Genomic DNA, 19,503 nt, shown 5'->3' on the forward strand with positions numbered 1-19,503 from the left:
CAATTTATGCAAATATTTGTAATTTTAGATAAAACGGTGATTTCAAAATTCTACACTTTAAATAAAAAAAGAAAGGAAGCCATGACAACCACGACAGCAAAATTAAAATATATTTTCGAACAACAGCAAACCAATATTAATACAAACGAGCACAAGGATATTTTCTATATGTATGCATAATTTTCATTTGCACAGTTTCAGATTTTTTTTAACTTGAATGAATTGAATTGATTGTTGGTCGGTCGGTGGGTTGGTCTCTTGTTTGTTCATGGATTTTTATCAATTTGTGGTTCAGTTGCTCGTGTGTTTGTTGGTACATATTTTGTTTATAATTATTTTTATTATTTTTAATGTTAAGGGCGAGGACAGCTATAAATTGAGCTGTAAGATAAACATGATTCCATTTTACTGTATTCTTGTTGAGCTTTTTATATGTTACAAAAATTAAAAGAGAATGTAAGAAGACAAAATCACTTTGATTTTTTTTTTTTTGTCTATAAAACAAAGGATCTTTTTGATTACAGCTTGTGATTCTGTCGTACATATTGACATTGAATGTTAAAAATATAAAAAGGAAATTATAAAAACATAGTAACTAGCGTCAAAATATCGTTATCAATTTTAATTATATGGAAAAAATGTTGGTTGCACATTTTTTTAATTGCTCTTTAATTGTTTCAGTTTAGTATAGATTTTTAATTTGGAATGCTAATTAATAAAATATTTATTATATATAAATATTTATTTCTTAAATAGGGTTGTTAATAGATGTTGAAAAAATTAACAAACTAATTTAATTTAATTTAAATATATATTTTATCATATTTAAGATACATAGAACCTTAATGGTGGTATTCTTATTTATTTTTTTAATAATAAAGAATAGTCTTGACAAGACAAAACTTTGCTTCATTTTTTTCGTATAAAATATTAAAAAATTATTACTGATTAATTTTTTATTATTTTAGTTTTAAATAACTATTTTTATTACTTATTGGAATCACACTTATTATATCCTACTCCACTAAAAGAGCATCATGGGTTTGTGCGAATAGAAATATTGAAGAAATTTCGATTTAGCGACGACGGTTTGGCTGTATGCTAGAATTTCCCGAGAAAAAGTGTTTTTAAAAATGTCGGCAATTTAGAAATCCATATAAGATTTCTATAGTCTAGTCTAGTCAAGTCAAGTCTAGTCTTTAGTCTGGTCTATAATCTAGGCTAGTCTATGGTCTAGTCAATAGTTTAGTCTATAGTCTAGTAGATAGTCTAGGGTATAGTCTCATTCAAAAATTTTTCAAAGATTTTTTAGTTTGTTTACTATAATACCAAGGACGGAAACCTTTTTTATAGTGAGCTTGATAATGAGATTCTATATCATGAATTTCACAAGAAATCAATTAAGAATTGACCGATGGTTTTCAGATATCTTTAATTATTTGTAAACATATACTCTATTAGGCATTTAAGACATATCTATATAAAATTCTTATTCTAAAACTATAAAGAATCAAAAAGGTATAAAACTTTAATAGTTCATATTTTTAAGAGTTGACATCTGTGCTCTTTCATTCCAATATAATTTTTTTATTAAGAAGTTGAAGATAGTGCTTTTAAAACTGCTTAGTAGACAGCACAGATCATAATAGACAGCACAGATCATGCAAATGTTTAAATCCGACTAATGTGCATTTTCATTAAAATGCATTTGAACAAATTATTTTTTAACATAAATGCATTTTTGATGCAAATGCATATTGTAAGTGCATTATTGATAAATCTATAATTTTTTGTATAAAATAAAGAGTTTATTTTCTTGAAGAGCATTTGATCTAACTTAAACTAAAAAAAATATATTTTCAAAATATAGCGAAAAATTATGCTTGAATATTCATTTAATCAAAAAATTATTTTATATAATACAAAAAAGTAGCGAATTTGATTTAAAATATTTCAAAATACTGTCAACAGAGAGAATGACTTGTAAAACGCACTTGCCCCTAGGGGCAAATATGGATCAAGTCCGATAAAGTTTTGTGAATATATTTATATTTATATAGTATTTATTTGTGCTGAATTTCATCGCCGTATTTGTGTTTATAAGTTAATTTTGAACACTCAAATGAAGCCCGATATTTATGAAATTTGGCAAGGTCTTCAAGGCAATATTAGTTTTGCCGCTTTTAATCGATATACAGGTATATTTAACAGAATTATGAGCTCAGAAGCCCTTTTCGGGGGATTCTGTTGTATGGTGACTAGGTCAAATAATGGACCGATTTTATTCATTTTGTAATTGGGTCAAAAAATCGGCACAAACCCAATAAACCCTCCCCACTAAAGTGGTGTAGGGTATAAAAATTTTAAACTGGGAGAACGATTTTTAAAAATACATTTAAAAGGTGCATTTCCATAAAAAATGTACAGTCTTAAACTTTTTAATATAAAAATTATATTACAATAAAAGAGCACCGATATAAACTCTGAAAGATATACATTCGAACAAATGAAAACCATCACAAAAACGAGTTTTTCTTAAAAATTTTCAAAATAAAAAACGGAGTTGTTTTATTTTCTACATATTGATAATATGAAGTCAAAAATTTTCAGTTTTTCTGTGTTCTCTGCTGGAATTCAAGATAAATATATGTATATAATTTATTTAACAATCACAATTAGAAATAGGATAGTTTTCAAAATGTAATATACCCGATTTTTCCTCCCTTGCAGACTTTTAAAAACAATTCAACAAAATCTGAAAATTTAAAAAATTCATTTAAATCGTGTTAGCCGTTTAGAAGTAATAGAATTATTTCTCCTCTTTTTATTTTTATACCACTATGCGCTGTTAAAAATGTTTGCAATATTTACTAAAATATATTAACTAAATGCTAAAATATTGCTTTATATTACAATGCGACTGAGATGCATAATACAAATTAATGTAGTTTAAATCCACTTTCATTAAATTCTGAAATTATTGTATATTTTTTTCACAACATCTAGTCACATTACTCATACCACCTGTGGTCAGTACATCACATTTACAGGTTAATTGAGTCAACACCTTTTATTTTATTCAATAAAAATAATAAAAAAATAATTAAATTGAAAAAAATAATTTGCTAGAAATGAATAAAAAAATAAATATATTAATTTCTCGTTGACACCAATAGTTAAACAACAATATTATTTTAGTTTTTGTTAAAACAATTTTTATTTATTTAATTGAATTTTTCTTTTTAGTTCTTTAGTTTGAGTTACATTTAAAATTTTAAAATTGACATCACATATCTACACACATTTAACATTTAATTATATATTTTATAATAGTTATAAGTATTTCGTTTTATTTGATTTTTCTGCTTTATTAGTTTGTTGTCTGTAATTTAATTTTAGAAAAATAAAAATAAATTATTTTAAATATGATATTAGCAAAATACACTTAAAGAAAAATAAAAAAATTTATAATATTTTAAAACCTAAACAGATATACACAAGTCCTTAAATTTTATTTATTCCCCTTTTAATTTGTACTTATCGACTCAAATAACTAATAAGTTAGAGTCTGAGAGTTCTATATCGAAATATGATTATTTAGTACTTTTCTTCATCAGGTACATCTGTAATAGTTTAGGAAAAATGTGAATTTGTCGCAATAAAGCTGACGAATTATATTGATCAAATCAATTAACTACATTCACTTGTATCAAAATATCAAGTAATCTATTTTCTTACACATTCATTGCCAAACTTATGTGTTCGATGTAAATCGATGTTAAGAGACTGGAATCTGGAACATGAATATTGTTTTAGAAATTGAACAAGTTTATTAATTTCTACTTGATTTCAAAGATCGTGTAAACTTAAGGGAATGTTTTTTTTACTGAACAAAGACTTAATGTTAAGATGTTAAGCTGAATGTGTTTCGTCCAAAGGTACAGCGTAATAATTTACAGAACATCAGCAAATATTTATTAATTGTTTTTAAATTTTAAAAGCTTAATCAATTATTTTGGCCGATATTTTGCTCGCAATTTATTATTCTCAGCCAAGTCCCAAGTGTAGATCTAATGTGATCTTAAAAAGTGTCTGACAGCTAACAGTTAGAACCAAAAATTTAAAATTGACAATAATTCAAAATATAGATTTAATTCTATAGGTTGGTAGTGTAAGAAGAAATTTAAGATTTTATTGTTCAGGAATTGTCCACAAAGATCAATCGATAGCAACCGCTTCCATTGTAAACAACCCAATCCAATAAAATTGCTATATATTATGTTTTGATACCGTCACATATGCATGTGAAACTCTATGGAATTAATTAATGATGTTGTTTTCATATATTTTCCAAATGATGAAATAATATGAAATTTTAGTATCATCAGAAAGCCTTGTGAGAGGTGCTATCAAAAAGTAATCGAATTTTTATATTTTTTTTAGAAAACTTTCAGATTTTTTACGTATTAACACCGATAAATTAAATACAAGATAATTTGTTATATTTTAGCAATCGTTTACAAAATTGTGTTATGTCAATGCAATTGTATATCAAAGACCTTTCATGTGCTGTATTTGTCAGAAATATAAAAACCTTTGATTCGACTCATAAAATATTGATGTCAGAACAAAAAGTTTGAGGAATAAATGTTTTTATAGAATAAAAAAAAAATTAGTTTTGAAAGGAGCCACCCTACATCTTACGGTTGTATTTTTTTTCAACATTTGTTGCTGTTTCTTTCCGGTAACAAATTTTTATCTCGAAATATCCCTAACACAATGAAAGTTTTTCAAACTTTAATTTCTGAAGTATTGATAGTTGTGGAAAATCTAAAAATTTGAACTTAAATGAAAACAATACAAAAATTCCAAAATTGATTTATTAATTTTTACGCTTTTGGTTTTAACTAGAATTTTTTTATTTAAGTGTATTTTGCTTTAATTTAATTTTTAAATTTTAATTTTACCATGAAAACAGACAAAGAGAGACGACATTGAGAGCGTTAGAACACTAATTTGGTTGATGCATAAAATATTTAATCATTTTTATATTATAAATATATATTTTTTTAATATATCATAAATTTTATTAAATAATGTTCATTTATCAAATACACATTAAATGACATTTATTTCAGAATTATATTGTAATTAAATAAAGTAAAAAAAAAAGACGGAACTATTATTTTTTAATTTTTGTAGAATTTAATTTATTATATCTAAAATAAATTTAAACTATAATTTAATGGTTATCTTTAAAACACTCCCTTTAGCCAGAAAAAAGCTAACAATTTCATTTCATTCAAATTTTCTATAAAGTTATTTCTTTTCTCTCCGCTGTTTAGTTGTTATTGAATTTCTAAGTTTATATTAAATATATAAATAATAAATGTTTTTATTTACTAATAACATTATTTATATATTTCTCTCTGTTTTTCGTTATAGTGTGTGATTTTTTTTTGGTTTTTATTAAATTTTTTTTAGTTTTGCTTTACTAATTCAATTTTAATTGAATGTTGTATTATAAATATTTTATTTAATTTATAACAATTATTATTTAATTTTCTGTATTATAAAAAATAAAGAAAACATATTTGTTAATTTGTTATTTTAAAATTCTTTAATTGATTTTCATATATATTTTTTTATTTATTTTATTTTGAATTTGTAGGGGTTTTTAGTTAAATATTTTTTTGTTATAATTTTTAATATACTTTGTTTATTTTATTTTAAAGTTACTAAGGAATTGAGTTTGTTCCAGTGTGTTTTATAGTTCATTTTTTTGGGTTTTGAAACAAAATTTTCTTTTTAAACATCATGCTTCCGTTTAAAGTTGTTAAAATGAGGTTTTGCCAAAAATGTAATTACCGGGAGCAGAGGGATCTTCAGCTGAGAAATATTCTTCCCACAAGGCAGCAAATTGTTCACGTGTTACTTCTTCATTACCCTGGGCCATTTTAGCAAAGGCCTCTTCGCATTCTTTCTTCTCTAAACCATAGCTGGAGCAGACTAAAGCGAATTCGGAGACATCAATACTTCCATCAGTAGAAGCATCTTCTAGATCGAACATAAAGTTCATGTACTTATTTTGCCAGTCCATAACAGTGCTGGGATCCTTGGCATAAGCGTCCCACATGTTGCACCATTCTTCGACGGAAACCTAGAAAAAAATAATTAAATGGTATTTTTAATATTAGAATATTTATATTTATAATATATATTTAATATTAGAATATTGTATCTACTAAATTCTAGTAACATTTTTTATAAACAGATCTTTGCATCAAGTCATAAGTTTAGAAACAATAGACAACACTTAACTTTCTTACAACATTCGAAAAACATATGAAAAGATGTGGTAGGAGTTGCATAGTGTTTCTGTATAGAAAATCTTAACAACATTTTTATGACTATTGTAGCAGCTGCTCATATACAAAGCATACAACCAACAACAAGGATTTTGATGGTTAAACTCCTAAAAGTATACTTTGGTTTAATGATGGTTAAACTCCTAAAAGTATACTTTGGTTTAATCCCCTTAAAGTATGCAACCATTGTATTATCAGTTGATTGACCTACGAAATGACTAGCCACAATAAAAATTAATCAAAGAAATGTCTTCTTTTTCTTTTATCGCAAACAACAAGCTTGTTACGATATTTAAAGAAACATATTTTTTAGAAATGAAACTATAATCTATACAGTACAAAATCAATTTCCTGAAAACTATGTACAAAAGAAATAACAACCTTGTATTTCTAAATGTACCCCTATCATCATACTAATAATCCTAAAAGTAGGCTCTTTTTCTAAAGAAAAACAAAACAGTTTGCGAATTGTTGTAGCATAAGCAATTGACAATTTCAGATAAACTAAACTTTGTTTACAATGAATGTTCTTGAAATGAACTTTAAAACAACTATTTACACAAAATAAAACAAAACTATGATTATTGTTGTTTTCTTTATAAAAAGATTTACAACTATATAAATAAAGATACAAACAAAGATAACAGAATAAAAACCAAAGTTTTTTCTAAAGTAGGCTACAGTTTAAAAGAGAAAATAAAAAACAGCAATAAATGCATTTAAAATATCTTTTGTTTTACCAGCCCCTATTGATATGCTATCAAATATCATTTTTATTTATTTTGATTTTAAACTCTTAAAAAATTTAACCTTTTTTCACATAAATTTGTATTTATTAATATTTGTCTGTTGTAGATTTTCGGTTTGTTTGCCTCCTTTAAAATATTTAAATAAAATTTATTGTTTCGGGCCTATAAAGTACACTTAAGGGTCAGTAGTTTTTTGGCTACAGTTTTACTCCATGGCTTGTTGGATGATATGTTGCTGGCGCTGATACTGATGCTGTTGCTGCTGTTGGTTTGTGCTGTTATTGAATTCAATATACAACAAGGTCATTATAAACATGCCATTTATTTACTCTTCTTTGGTTTTTAAGCGCAACTGTTTTATAGGCTTTCAACATTCAACCAGTGTACTTGGATATTAATATCTACTGCCGTTTAGTCTACTTAAAACTTGTTTTTTTTTTGGGGGGGGAGGTGGTGTGGTTGTTCTTAGTTGTTAGTGTGTATTACAACAAACTCACCCCCGATTAAAAGTAATTGGTTTAAGCCAAACCACAACATATAAACATTAGATGCATGTTTTTTTCTTCTTCTGAATGGCCTCATTTGTTATACATTCATTTGGTCAACATGAACAGCAAGAATACATATGTATGTACCTTTTAACATACACTCACTTAAACACACACACACCTACATACTTTTATTATTAAACATTATGTTACTACTTTCTCCCCCGTCTACTACCTTTGCCTACAATTCTAACCTGACCATACAAACATTAGTAACAACAAAAAAGACCATTTATTCTAAACACACATGTATTGATATATTTTGTTTATGCAAAAAAAAACCTATTCGACATAAACAATTACAATTCATATGAAATTTTTATATAATAAATCTGAAACCATTAACACTCTCACACTTACTCAACTCCAACCCTTGCTTAAGGGAGAAAAGGTGTAATAAAATGTCTGCAATTTCAAACAAAAGAACAAGAGTTATTGCCTACTTTTAGTTTGTATTTTATTATATTTTTTTCCAAGAAATATATTTATATGAATTTGGCTAAAGTCAGCCCTTAATACTTATAGAAATATGTAGCTTTCGTGAAACAATTTTTTATTGTACGCTTCATTGGTTAAAATGTAAGTTAAGGTTTTTTAGATGATAGGTAACATAGAGAGAACAATTAAATACAGTATAATTTTGTTGTGTTTTAATTACTAGAGCAGCTATTAATCTTGCAGTGTTAAATGATCAGGAAAAATGTCACAAAATTATTTTTAATTAAGTTATTTTTTTTTTCTAATACTCCAACATTAGTCCAATACTTAGTTTAAACAATATCTATCGATACAAAATCTTTAGCAGTCGACTGAATTTGATTAGAATAAAGCCGACTGGATTCGAATAGAATGAAGTAGATTAGAACTAGGTCGTTTTATTTGGAATAGATTCTATAAGATTCAAATAGAATAGAGGATTTTAATATACATATATTGGATTTGAATGGGATCGATTGACTTTTCTATATATCATGTATTTTCTTGGAATTTTAATTGAGCATTGTTCGTATGTCTGTCTGTCTAACGGTTTGCTTGACTTTCATTCCTTTCAATTTTTTTCTTTCTGAATGTATGGCTTCCTATCTACATGCTTATACTTATGTACAGGGACATACATACGTACGTTAGTCAGTCTGCCTGTCTTTTTGAATGTGTGTATGTGAGAACTTTATTTTAATCTCCGAAAAATACTAAATACAGATCTTTATCTTTATACTGTGATTATTTAAAAAAATTGTATTTAAAGCAAAGAAAACATTTCATAACCCCAATGAAACATTTACGTTTATATTGGTACGTTAATGCAACGAAAAGTTTCGTTAACAGTATGAAATAAAAATAATACAAAATTTTTCCCAATTCTTCTTGTTCTCTCAATATCGAATTCAGCATTTTTTGATCGCTAGAAGATATTTTATAAAAACTGTAGTTTTTAAAACTTTGTTTATGATATAAAATATATTTGGATTACTCCATTTATTACTTAAGTCCACAAAAAAACTTTTCAAAATAATTTAGGACTCAAAATATTTTAACTATTCATAAAGAGTATAATTAGAAGGAAATACGATTAATATTTAAAGTTTTATATAAAACATTGTATGGGTCTTCCTCGCAACACTCTATCGACGGTTCTCTGTTACAAACATATTGACAGTTCCATTGAAATAGTCGTAAATCTTTGTTAATAAATGTCATAATAAAATAAAATTTGTTCATTAATATTATGAAAGAAATCATTGTCAGAATGAAATATTTTTATTAAATTAACATATAGTCAAATATAATAACTTATATAAATTATTAATATCATACGTTTCATATATAAATGAGAACCTTCTATTAATGAAACAATATAGTAGTGTTAATGACAACTATAGCATTTTCATTGTGTTGATGAAATGTTATCATTGGATAAATGATAACTGACAATATAAGTACTTACGTAAGTACATGTTATTTATATATTTTGTACTAACAACATTACTTCAATATATTTACGAAAATTTTAAAATAAACGAAACAAATTTCATCTTCATTTAGACCTCTCTTAAGTACTACACTTATACTGTGTTAGTTTATTTCCTTATAAGACTGTTACCAAATTTATGACCAAATTTAGAGTACTTGCTAAATTATTATACCTTTTAAAACCAAACTAACAACATTTTCCTCATTTATTGTCTGCAGCTACGGCAGAATTATGATCACACACACATACAGACACCACAGTTTTTCTAATATAGAAAAAAGGAAATACACCCAAGTATAAAAATATTGGCCTTAAACTACAACTCAGGTCATTGCATATTTGTATCTTACAATAAATTAGAAAAAAATCACAAAATAAAAATATGTTTGTACAAACATTTTGCTGTTAAGTGAATTTGATTTTTTCACATAAATTTTTGCTTAAATCATGACTAGTTTTTAACACACAAAACAACCTTTAATTTTCAATTTTTGTATTGTTTTTTTTCTGTGCTCTTCTTTTGTTGTTCTTTTATTACATTTTTTCTTACGAATCTTTTTTTCCTTTGGCTCTTTTTATAAACAATATCTGAGTGGCCCAGAGTAGTATTCTTGTAGCCGGGTATGGGCCATGGGGATGGATGGTTTCGTTATGTAGAAGTATTTTATTTCACAATTTCATTGTATGTGAGCCTAGTTTTGGGTTTATGTTTGTGTAGTTATTGTTTTTTTGACACTATTTTGGCCTTATGCCAGTAGGTGTTGACATAATGTTTTACGAGTATGTATGTATGAGTGAGTACAGGAATGTTTGGTTGTATTGAAATGTTAAATTGAATACAGTACAACAACATCAACAATAAATGAGGAAAAAGTCTATAAAAAAACTGAGTCCACTGCCATACAAATTATTTTACATTTTCCACATTTTCTTTATAATTTTGTGTTTTTATACATACCTACATACATATGTATGTATTGAAGTGTTTGAATATGTGTATATACGTAGCTTTAGGTATTTTTCATGTTAAACACAACATCATTACCAGACTGGCAATAAAGCAACAAAAATACCAAAGAAAGACAATAAAAATATTGTAAAAAAATCATTTCAGCGACCACAGAATTTTATTGCAGCCACAGCCCAAAAACGAATATTTAAGGAAAAGAGACAAGTTTCAAAGTGAAAATAAATAATGGCTGGGAAGTAAGCGGACATAATTAATTTCACTGTAAATAATATGAGTCAAGTAATAATTGAAAATTGAATTGTGTATTTTATGAGGGAAGAAGAATTACTTTTATCTCACTATTTTGAAGATTCATTTCTTGAATGGATGTCTTGGTATAGTTTTATGTTTCTTGGAACTGTATTTTGTTTACATATTAAGGTAGTTATGTATATTAAGTCGTAGTTTACAAACTTAATATAAGAATACTGAACTTTATGATAAGCAACAGATGTCCCTGATAATATGATATTCGAAGGATACTAACATCAGCCACAGGAAGCCAACAAAACATATTCTTAACAAAGAAAATTAATCCCTTTTTACTTCAATTTTTTTGTTTTATCTCATTATAAGCATTCTTTGTAACTTCAATGCTAGAATTCTAAAATTGTATATAAACTAGCCTACTCCAGAACTATAAGTAAAGATATCTACACCATATACCGGCGGATAGAGAGGCATACAAAAAAAATCACCACTACACACACACTATTGTCATTTTTTCATTGAAATTGCACTGAAAAAAATATTTGGTTATTTTTAATTTTGAAGATTAAATTGCATTACTGTAAAATGCTAATATTTATAAACAATGTGTAATCAATGTACTTAAGAATGATAATTTCTTCACATAGAAACAACATTTCTAATTAAAATGTACAAAAAAAGTATGAAACAAGATTAACTTATTTACTTACATTGTTATGCATTCTAGAAAATTATTTAGAGTGTACGTTGTTTTTGTAAATTATGCTCTTGCTTTTGCAAGCTGTTTTTCAAGTTGTGTTTGCAATTTCTTTAACAAAGCGACATCAACCTGTATTTGTTATTTTGATGCTCTTGTTTAGAAGTTTGTATGCGATCGTGTTGTGTACATATAATTTGCCGAAAATCTTCGTTGTCAGAACAATACTAGCGCCGACGTCTGATCTACACAGACATAGTATATTACTTATAGATATTGTATGAAATTTGGCAGTCTGCGGTTTTTGTTTATCGTGGTAGTTCACTGCCAGCGAACAATCAAATAGAGTCAAAGGGCCTTCGCTTTAACATGACAGTCTAGATTGCAATATAATATTCGAAATTGAAACTTTTTTCTGACTTTTCTATGGTCAATCTATTGGCTTGCCTTCGGATTAGTCTATACTTTTATCTATTGACTAATCTCTTGACTTGTTTATGGACTATTATGTATTAATTAGTTCATGAGCTTCTCATTTTATGAATAATTATGTTCATAATTTTTCAATTACATCCGTTATCAAATTATGTACGGATAGTCATGAAATATTGTCAAAATAACAATGATCATTTTCAACATGATAACAGGATGTTAATAAAATTTTTTAGACATCCCTTGTCTAAATTTTAACAATCATAATGAGCTCATCTTTTTTTAACGTATTGTATCAATTTCAGTTCTTTTCCATCGGTTTTTCTCTATGCGCAGTGGACTATTGAAGTGTTTTTGAAAGTATTTTTCTATTGTCTAGAATATGAACTAATCTACTTTATAAAAAAAAAGAAGTTTATATATTGGTACTACAAAGTTCTTTGTAAAAGTACTAAAAAACTTACAATTGTATTGAATTCTTGGCTCATAATAAATAAATACATCCAATACGGAAGGACTTTTATTAAAATAAAAGATATCATAATTAGTCAAATAATTTTCAATCGAACTCGATAAATGATATCTGAATCAAACTTATTTTTGAAGCTTATATCTTCAAATAACATTTTGCACATATTTTGTATATATAAATATGTATGTTTAAATTTTCATTGTAAGCAGCGCTTTTAACTGTTTTACCCACCAACCTTTTTTCATAGAACACTTAATAAAATAAATTCCCTTTACATTTCATCGTCAACAAGTTTTGATTACTTTCATTATTCAAACTAAATGGTAATTTTGTTAGAGGGGATTACATCCCAACCCCAGAAAGATTTTATAATGTGACATTTCAATTTATTCATGTAGTATATTAATGCAAACGCAAAGAGTTGCTGGATAATCATTATAATGATATATGATTGAACAAATGTACAACATATCTTATACAGATACGCACATACATACACACATTTCGTAAATGAATATTTCACTATTTCTTACACATGGACTCTACATTTTCATATATGTACATATGTGTTTGTATTTCAATAAAACAAGCAGTTAACATGTTTTCATATAAAATACAAGTGTAAATATATTTTTGCATTTACACTAAAATATATTGTTTTTTACATTCCTGCAATTCGGAGTGTATGTCATAAAGTGTGAGTTTAGCTAGCAGAATAGTTTAGCTCACAATGTGCAATAGTTGAGCTCACGATGTGCCATTGAGCTTTTACGTAAATCCATTTTAAATAGATTATTATCTATGCTATATATAACTTTTTCTAGTTAAAATGACTCAAAATAATTTTTAGAGATTTGATTTCTTCTCGAAAAATGTATACAAATGTGTCAAATTCTTTAATTTTACAGACAAAAAGCAAAAAAATATTCTCAAAATGGAAAACAGATGGACATTGTAAAGACAACAGGGATATCTGTGTACATTTGAGTGTGTTTGTCTCTTTTAGATAAAAACTGAATATATTTTTTGTCATGTTGTCAACTTTTATATTTAAATTTATACTTATTTAAATGTTAAATATTTCAAAGTAAATTTTTTTAATGTTTTTGTTTATATGCGTACATAAGCATGTGTGTGCCAGTTCATGCATTCAGTATAATTGATTTGTAATTTATCACTGTAAAAGAGTTGTAAATTTTTATTGTATTTGTTGTTATATAAATATTTTATTTTTATTTATTGTCACATTAATGTACTTATTGTAGCGTGTACAGCGTATATATAAACCTATAAATATTTAATTAATTTTTATGTTATTTTCCCAATAATAGTGGGTAGATTAAGTTTGTCAAAGGATTTGTAAGAGAGAACATTTGAGAACATTTGATATTAAAGGTGATAATCTCTATTTGTAGGAAGTTCTTTTTAATTAATGTGAACATATAGAGATTGTTTTATAAATATATTCATAAAAAACTTTTAAAACGTTTTAATTATCTTTCGTTTATGAGTCTACTTGAATATTTTAAAAATATTTATATAATATTTTTCGATTTCTAAACTATATTTTAACTTTATTTTACAAAAGTATTATTTATTTTTTTATTGAAAGAATAATTAAAAAAATAATTTTAATATTTCACAAATAAAATTTTATATGTATGTATAAACATTTTCCAGAAAACAACAAGGTTAAAGTTGATCATTGCAATTGGAAAATTAATTTTTAATATTTTTTTATTTCAGTTAAAATAATAAATTTTCATAAAGGCATTTTTTTGTATTAAAATTGAATATTAAGGTCTTCAGTAATTTAAGGTGATAAAAAAGCATATACATATGTAAATGAAAATTAATACGAGAAGTTATGTAAAAATTATGCATTAGATTCATTAAATTATAAGAATAGTTTTCTGTTGTTAAAATAATCTATGTTTTTATACACTACATCACAAAGTGCGAAGGGTATTGTGCTGATAAAAAACAATTGTAAAATACACAGAACTTAATGTAAAAATCACTTTTTAATTCGATTAAGATATATCCGTTAATCTTTCCCTTCTTCAGTCCGTCGGTGTGTTCAGAAATTAGTACAATTTAGTTTCGCATAAGTTTTAATGCTACTGCGGATTTTCTTAACGATCGGAACTCAGAAAATTTACTTGATTATCAATATTTCAATTAATCTTTGTGCACATGGTTTTTGGATCTTACAATGTTGTAAGAAATTTTTTTTTAGAAAATGTCTAACAATGGTATAAGCATACTATTATCTTGCGACATTATCAGAAATGCTTTTTTTGACAACGTTAGACATTTTTTGATTTTTTTTTGTCAATATTATAAAATTTGAAAACCATGCATAACAACATTAATGAACACTATTACAACCATGAAATTCTGCCTGTAAAGGTTAATCCCTGTACGAACTGTCTCTATATATTTCCCATTTAAGAAAATTAAATTTTTAAGAGATTGTTATAATATTTCAGTATTAGAAAAATCTGCTTTATTTAATTAATAAAAATAAAGCGCTTAATGTTCATACCACAATACGTATGTGGAATTTTTTGTGCAAACAAACAAATAAATATCAATCATACGCTCGCTATACCTAGTAAACTGTTAGAAAGAAAATCAAATAAACATATTACAACATTTTGCAATTAAATCATTTTTAGTTATTAGAAAACCATTAAAAAAATTTTCCATTAAAAAATCCTCAAAAATTCGTAACACCACAAATCAAGCATATCGGCCAAACCACGTTGAAAAAAAAATCATAAAATATAATTTTAATACAAATTATTTTAGCTACGTTTTTTTTTTCTAACATAAATTGCCAACTATAGCGAAATACAATTGAAAAAAAAACTAAATGAAAATGTTTTGTATTGTTATAAGCCAATTTTTTCCAGCATTTTTATTTTTTTTTTGCATTTTTTCAGCAGTCACTTGTGAATGCACACAAAATATTTATTATACAATTTAGGTTATTTTCCCAAATAAAGAAAAATACAAAACCAGCAACAGCCGAAAAGAATAATAAAAAAATACCAAAAACAAAATTTATCCACAAACAAAATTTATACTAAATTGAGATTGTATGTGCTACTTGTTAAAGGAGTTAAAAGAATGTATTAAGGCTTTAAAAATATTTTAAAAAGTTAAACGAAAAGTATATAAATCTTAAAAATAATTTTTGATTAGGTTTATTATTCCTAATTTTAACCTCTACTTGGACAAAAGAAAGCTTAGTTTGACAACTCTGTCTTGTTGCTCTAAACAAAATAAACTATTACAATAATATGTTTTTTTGTTTTTGTTCTAAATTTTGCAATAAAATAAAAAATGCTAGAGAAATGTGTACAATTGTGTAAAAAGAGAAAAGCAAAGAATATAATAAACCTCAATTGTGCAAAACCGGCAAAAAATGATAGACCCTGTAGACAACTAAAGAACAATGATGCAAAACACAAAGTATATTTTGCATAATAATATAAAGGAAACATATTTCTTATATTATATGTAATAGTATAAATATAACAAACATACTCTGCTACCAAAAAGAAAATTTAATACATTTTCTATCAAATGTAGTATCTGTTGAAATGCTTGAATTGACTATTTTATAATTTTTTTGTTAATGCTATGCAATTGACAAAATAAAACTATTCTCATACTTGAAAAAATTTCTTCACTTTTTTCTCTGTAACTATATAATGGAAATGATTTTCTTTTTAAAGATTTTGATTTTCTAACACACAATAAAATTGAACATTAGAAAAACATTTTCACATTTCAAACCCTAACACCCCTATTTGCCAATCCTTCTACTGTAGTGACAACAAAACCCGTTGCAACATAAAAACCTCAAGTTTATGTTTGTTGCACAAAGAACGTAACGTATCAGAACAGAAATGACATACAAAAAAAATATGGAAAAATAGAAAGAAAACAAATTTGCATGAAAAATTTGCATGTACATACCTGACCATCATTGTCCTTGTCAGCTTTTGAACGTAAACCTTCCCAAATTTCCAACATGACAGCATGGGTTTCCTTATTCTTTGGTGTATCCTTAGCCCAGCCACGTAATGTACAAACACGCTATGAAGGTTAAAGTAAATTTAAGACGAAAAAATGTAAATAAAACAACAATCAACTTTGTATGATAGATATTTATTGTTTTGAGCGTGAAAACAAAAAACGAACAAATTCTGAAAATATACATAAATCTATAACATACAGCGTCCAATGTAAAGAAGAGCTTGAGAAGTAATAATTTACATGTGACAAATAAATATATGTGTACTTAAACTTGTACTACGTGTGATAAGTATAGTTACTTAAACGGACATCCGATTTGGTTTCATGGGGAATAGTGGATGAAGTAATTTTTCCTATAGTTTTCTTTTTTCCTCCAAAATAGTATTACAAATCAAGTTTTCATTTTTGTATTTAAATGTTTTTATACCATTCACCCTTTCAATTGCTTAATACATAAATTTCTACAATTGTTATAAAAATTATTTTATTACCGTTGAAAAGCTTTAAAAGCATCGGTTGAAGAACAAATAGTACCAAACAATTCGTTCTTATAGCTTTTTATTCCATTAGGATATATTTCTGAGCATATTTTTTTAAAAAGTATTTTTAAAAGTACCGGGCTTTACATGATTAATTGTATATTTATAAGATCAATATTAGAGACTAATTCAAAAAGTACCAGTGCTATTTTATAGATTTTCATTTACTCAGGGATATTCAAAAAGAACTTTTTATGAACTAAAAAGTATTGAAAGGTCCACTTTTACGAATCTTAATACTACGTTTTGAGGTTTAATATTATAGAATCTTCTAAAAGAACTTTTTAAAGATGAACTTAAATCTATCATTTTAAAGGTTCTCACTTACTAAAAGCACTAACTACATGCTTAATTTCATTCTTCTAGGTTTTATATTAAACACAATTTAAAAAGTACTTTTTGAAGAACGAAAAAGTACAAAAAACCCTTAACACCTTCTCACTTACGGACAGACGGACATGACTAAATCAGAAAATAATATTATTGAAATTACAGAAATTAGTTTTCTTTAGATAAGTGACCTCTGGTAAGTTAATGGTAAGTGTGCTAGTCCGGTAGACCAGAGGTGATGGGTTCGATTCCCAAATGAGCCACTGCTTAAGCAGAGAATAAAGGCCCGATAGAGTCCTAGACGTATTTCTTCGGATATTACACTATCCAAATATATTAGATATAGATGTGTTTTTAAACGTGACAACTTCTTTGATTATATTAGTAGTTTAAGATTCAATTTCTTAACTTAAATTACAAACTTTGTATGGGAAATAAAGAAAGTTTGTTCTAAATTGCTCAATATTTTCTTTTCAATATTTTATACAGCCGAATTTTTCAACTAATGTTTATTTCATTTTAATATTTGGTTGCATTCTAAATGGTTTTCACTGTTACCATAGAAAACTGTATGTTATTTATAAATAAAATCATGCATACTTATCAGACAAAATGTTCTTATATATATATACATATATTTTTCAAATTTAATCCTTTTTTTATTTTCATTTATTTTTGTCTCTATAGTAACCAACTTACCTCAATGGCCAATTCAAAATCCTTAATGTCAATTTCACCACTTTGGTTCACATCTGTTGTGTTTAGAGGGTCATAAAGGAAATGGAAATGCAAATATAAACGCACCCATACAACCACACAAACATACAACATACCGAATTGGTAAACACATATACAATTAAACGTATTGCAAGCAAAATGCATACAAATAAATATTAGTAACCGATATTTTGTTTTGTTTCGATTTTTTTTCACAACAAGAATTTGTTGACATTCAATTGCATATATACGTACATACATACACAACAAATCGACAGCAATAGTAGTAAATTTTACATTTTATATCCGCAGTAGTAGTGGGTGTTTAAATGTAGTATAGTTTTATAAAACAGTTGCCAAAATAACCGTATAAAATACCCATAGTTTTTGTTGTTGATGTTTTCAAAATTGAGAGTGAAGTATGTGTTGAAAATAGAGTCATAAAGCCACCGTGAGAAAACAGGTTAAGGGCATAAGCGGGGTGGACGAGAAAAAAGAGAAAAAAGTAAACATTTTTAAATCAATAAAAAAGAAAATTTTGATACAAAATAAATTTACTTGCAATAATATACATAGAACAATTTGTAGAAGTATGCAACTTAACTATAAATATGAAAGTGTGAGAGGTTACGTTTATTTGTTAATTTGTTGAGTGTGAATGAGAATGTTTGTTTGCACACCAGCGTACATATTTTGTATAACAGAGAATTTTAAATAAGAGTGCGTTTTGTATGCATGAGCTTGTGTATGTGTGTTGGTGTGTTTGAGTGTCTGAATTTTAAATGGCTTGTTTATTTAGTGAATGAATATTATTTTTGACTATATTTTTATTTATTTCTTCTTTCATATATATTTTTTCTACTTGTTCGTTTGACTACAGCTGTCGTAGTGTATCCGGTTCACATTTTGCAAACAAGCGGAAGTGACTTGTTTTAAGTGTCAGTTAGTTTATGGCATGAAAGTTATAGGTTTACGTTGTTTTATCTAATATCTTTTTAAACTAAGTTTTTAGCGAATTAAGTTTTAATTTTGTGTTGAAATATTTATAGTACAATTGTGTTTTTCAATTAAAACGTTTTAAATTATATGCTTTTAAAATACCCTTATACATTTTTCGTTATTTTACTTAGAGGCATATTTTTAATAATTGTAATTCAAGTCTTAAATAATATACAGGAGTTCCATTGGATTGCTCTAAACTTTGACTGGGTTATTAGGGGTAAAGTATGATAGTAAAAGAAGAAAAGGCTAAACACACACCTAATATATACTCCAGTTCTAGTTTAGTTTTAGTTCAGTTCTAGTTCAGTTCTAGTTCAGTTCTAGTTCAGTTCTAGTTCAGTTCTAGTTCAGTTCTAGTTCAGTTCTAGTTCAGTTCTAGTTCAGTTCTAGTTCAGTTCTAGTTCAGTT

The 19,503-nt window shown here is 26.3% G+C and overlaps 1 protein-coding gene across 1 annotated transcript in view; it reads right to left on the minus strand.

Annotated features, from left to right (window-relative positions):
• Positions 1-5,696: 5,696 nt before the first annotated feature.
• The window catches only part of LOC111690661 (calexcitin-1), a 36,930-nt gene continuing 23,123 nt past the window's right edge, over positions 5,697-19,503 (minus strand). Inside the window, exons 3-5 of the mRNA XM_023453189.2 lie at positions 18,076-18,128; positions 16,448-16,567; positions 5,697-6,160 (exon numbers count right to left, since the gene is read on the minus strand). Of these exons, the coding sequence (XP_023308957.1) occupies positions 5,837-6,160; positions 16,448-16,567; positions 18,076-18,128 (497 nt within the window). The 3' untranslated portion in view covers positions 5,697-5,836. The remainder of the gene's footprint in view (positions 6,161-16,447; positions 16,568-18,075; positions 18,129-19,503) is intronic.

This window comes from Lucilia cuprina, chromosome 4 (assembly GCF_022045245.1).
Source record: "Lucilia cuprina isolate Lc7/37 chromosome 4, ASM2204524v1, whole genome shotgun sequence".
Classification (NCBI taxonomy): Eukaryota; Metazoa; Arthropoda; class Insecta; order Diptera; family Calliphoridae; genus Lucilia; species Lucilia cuprina.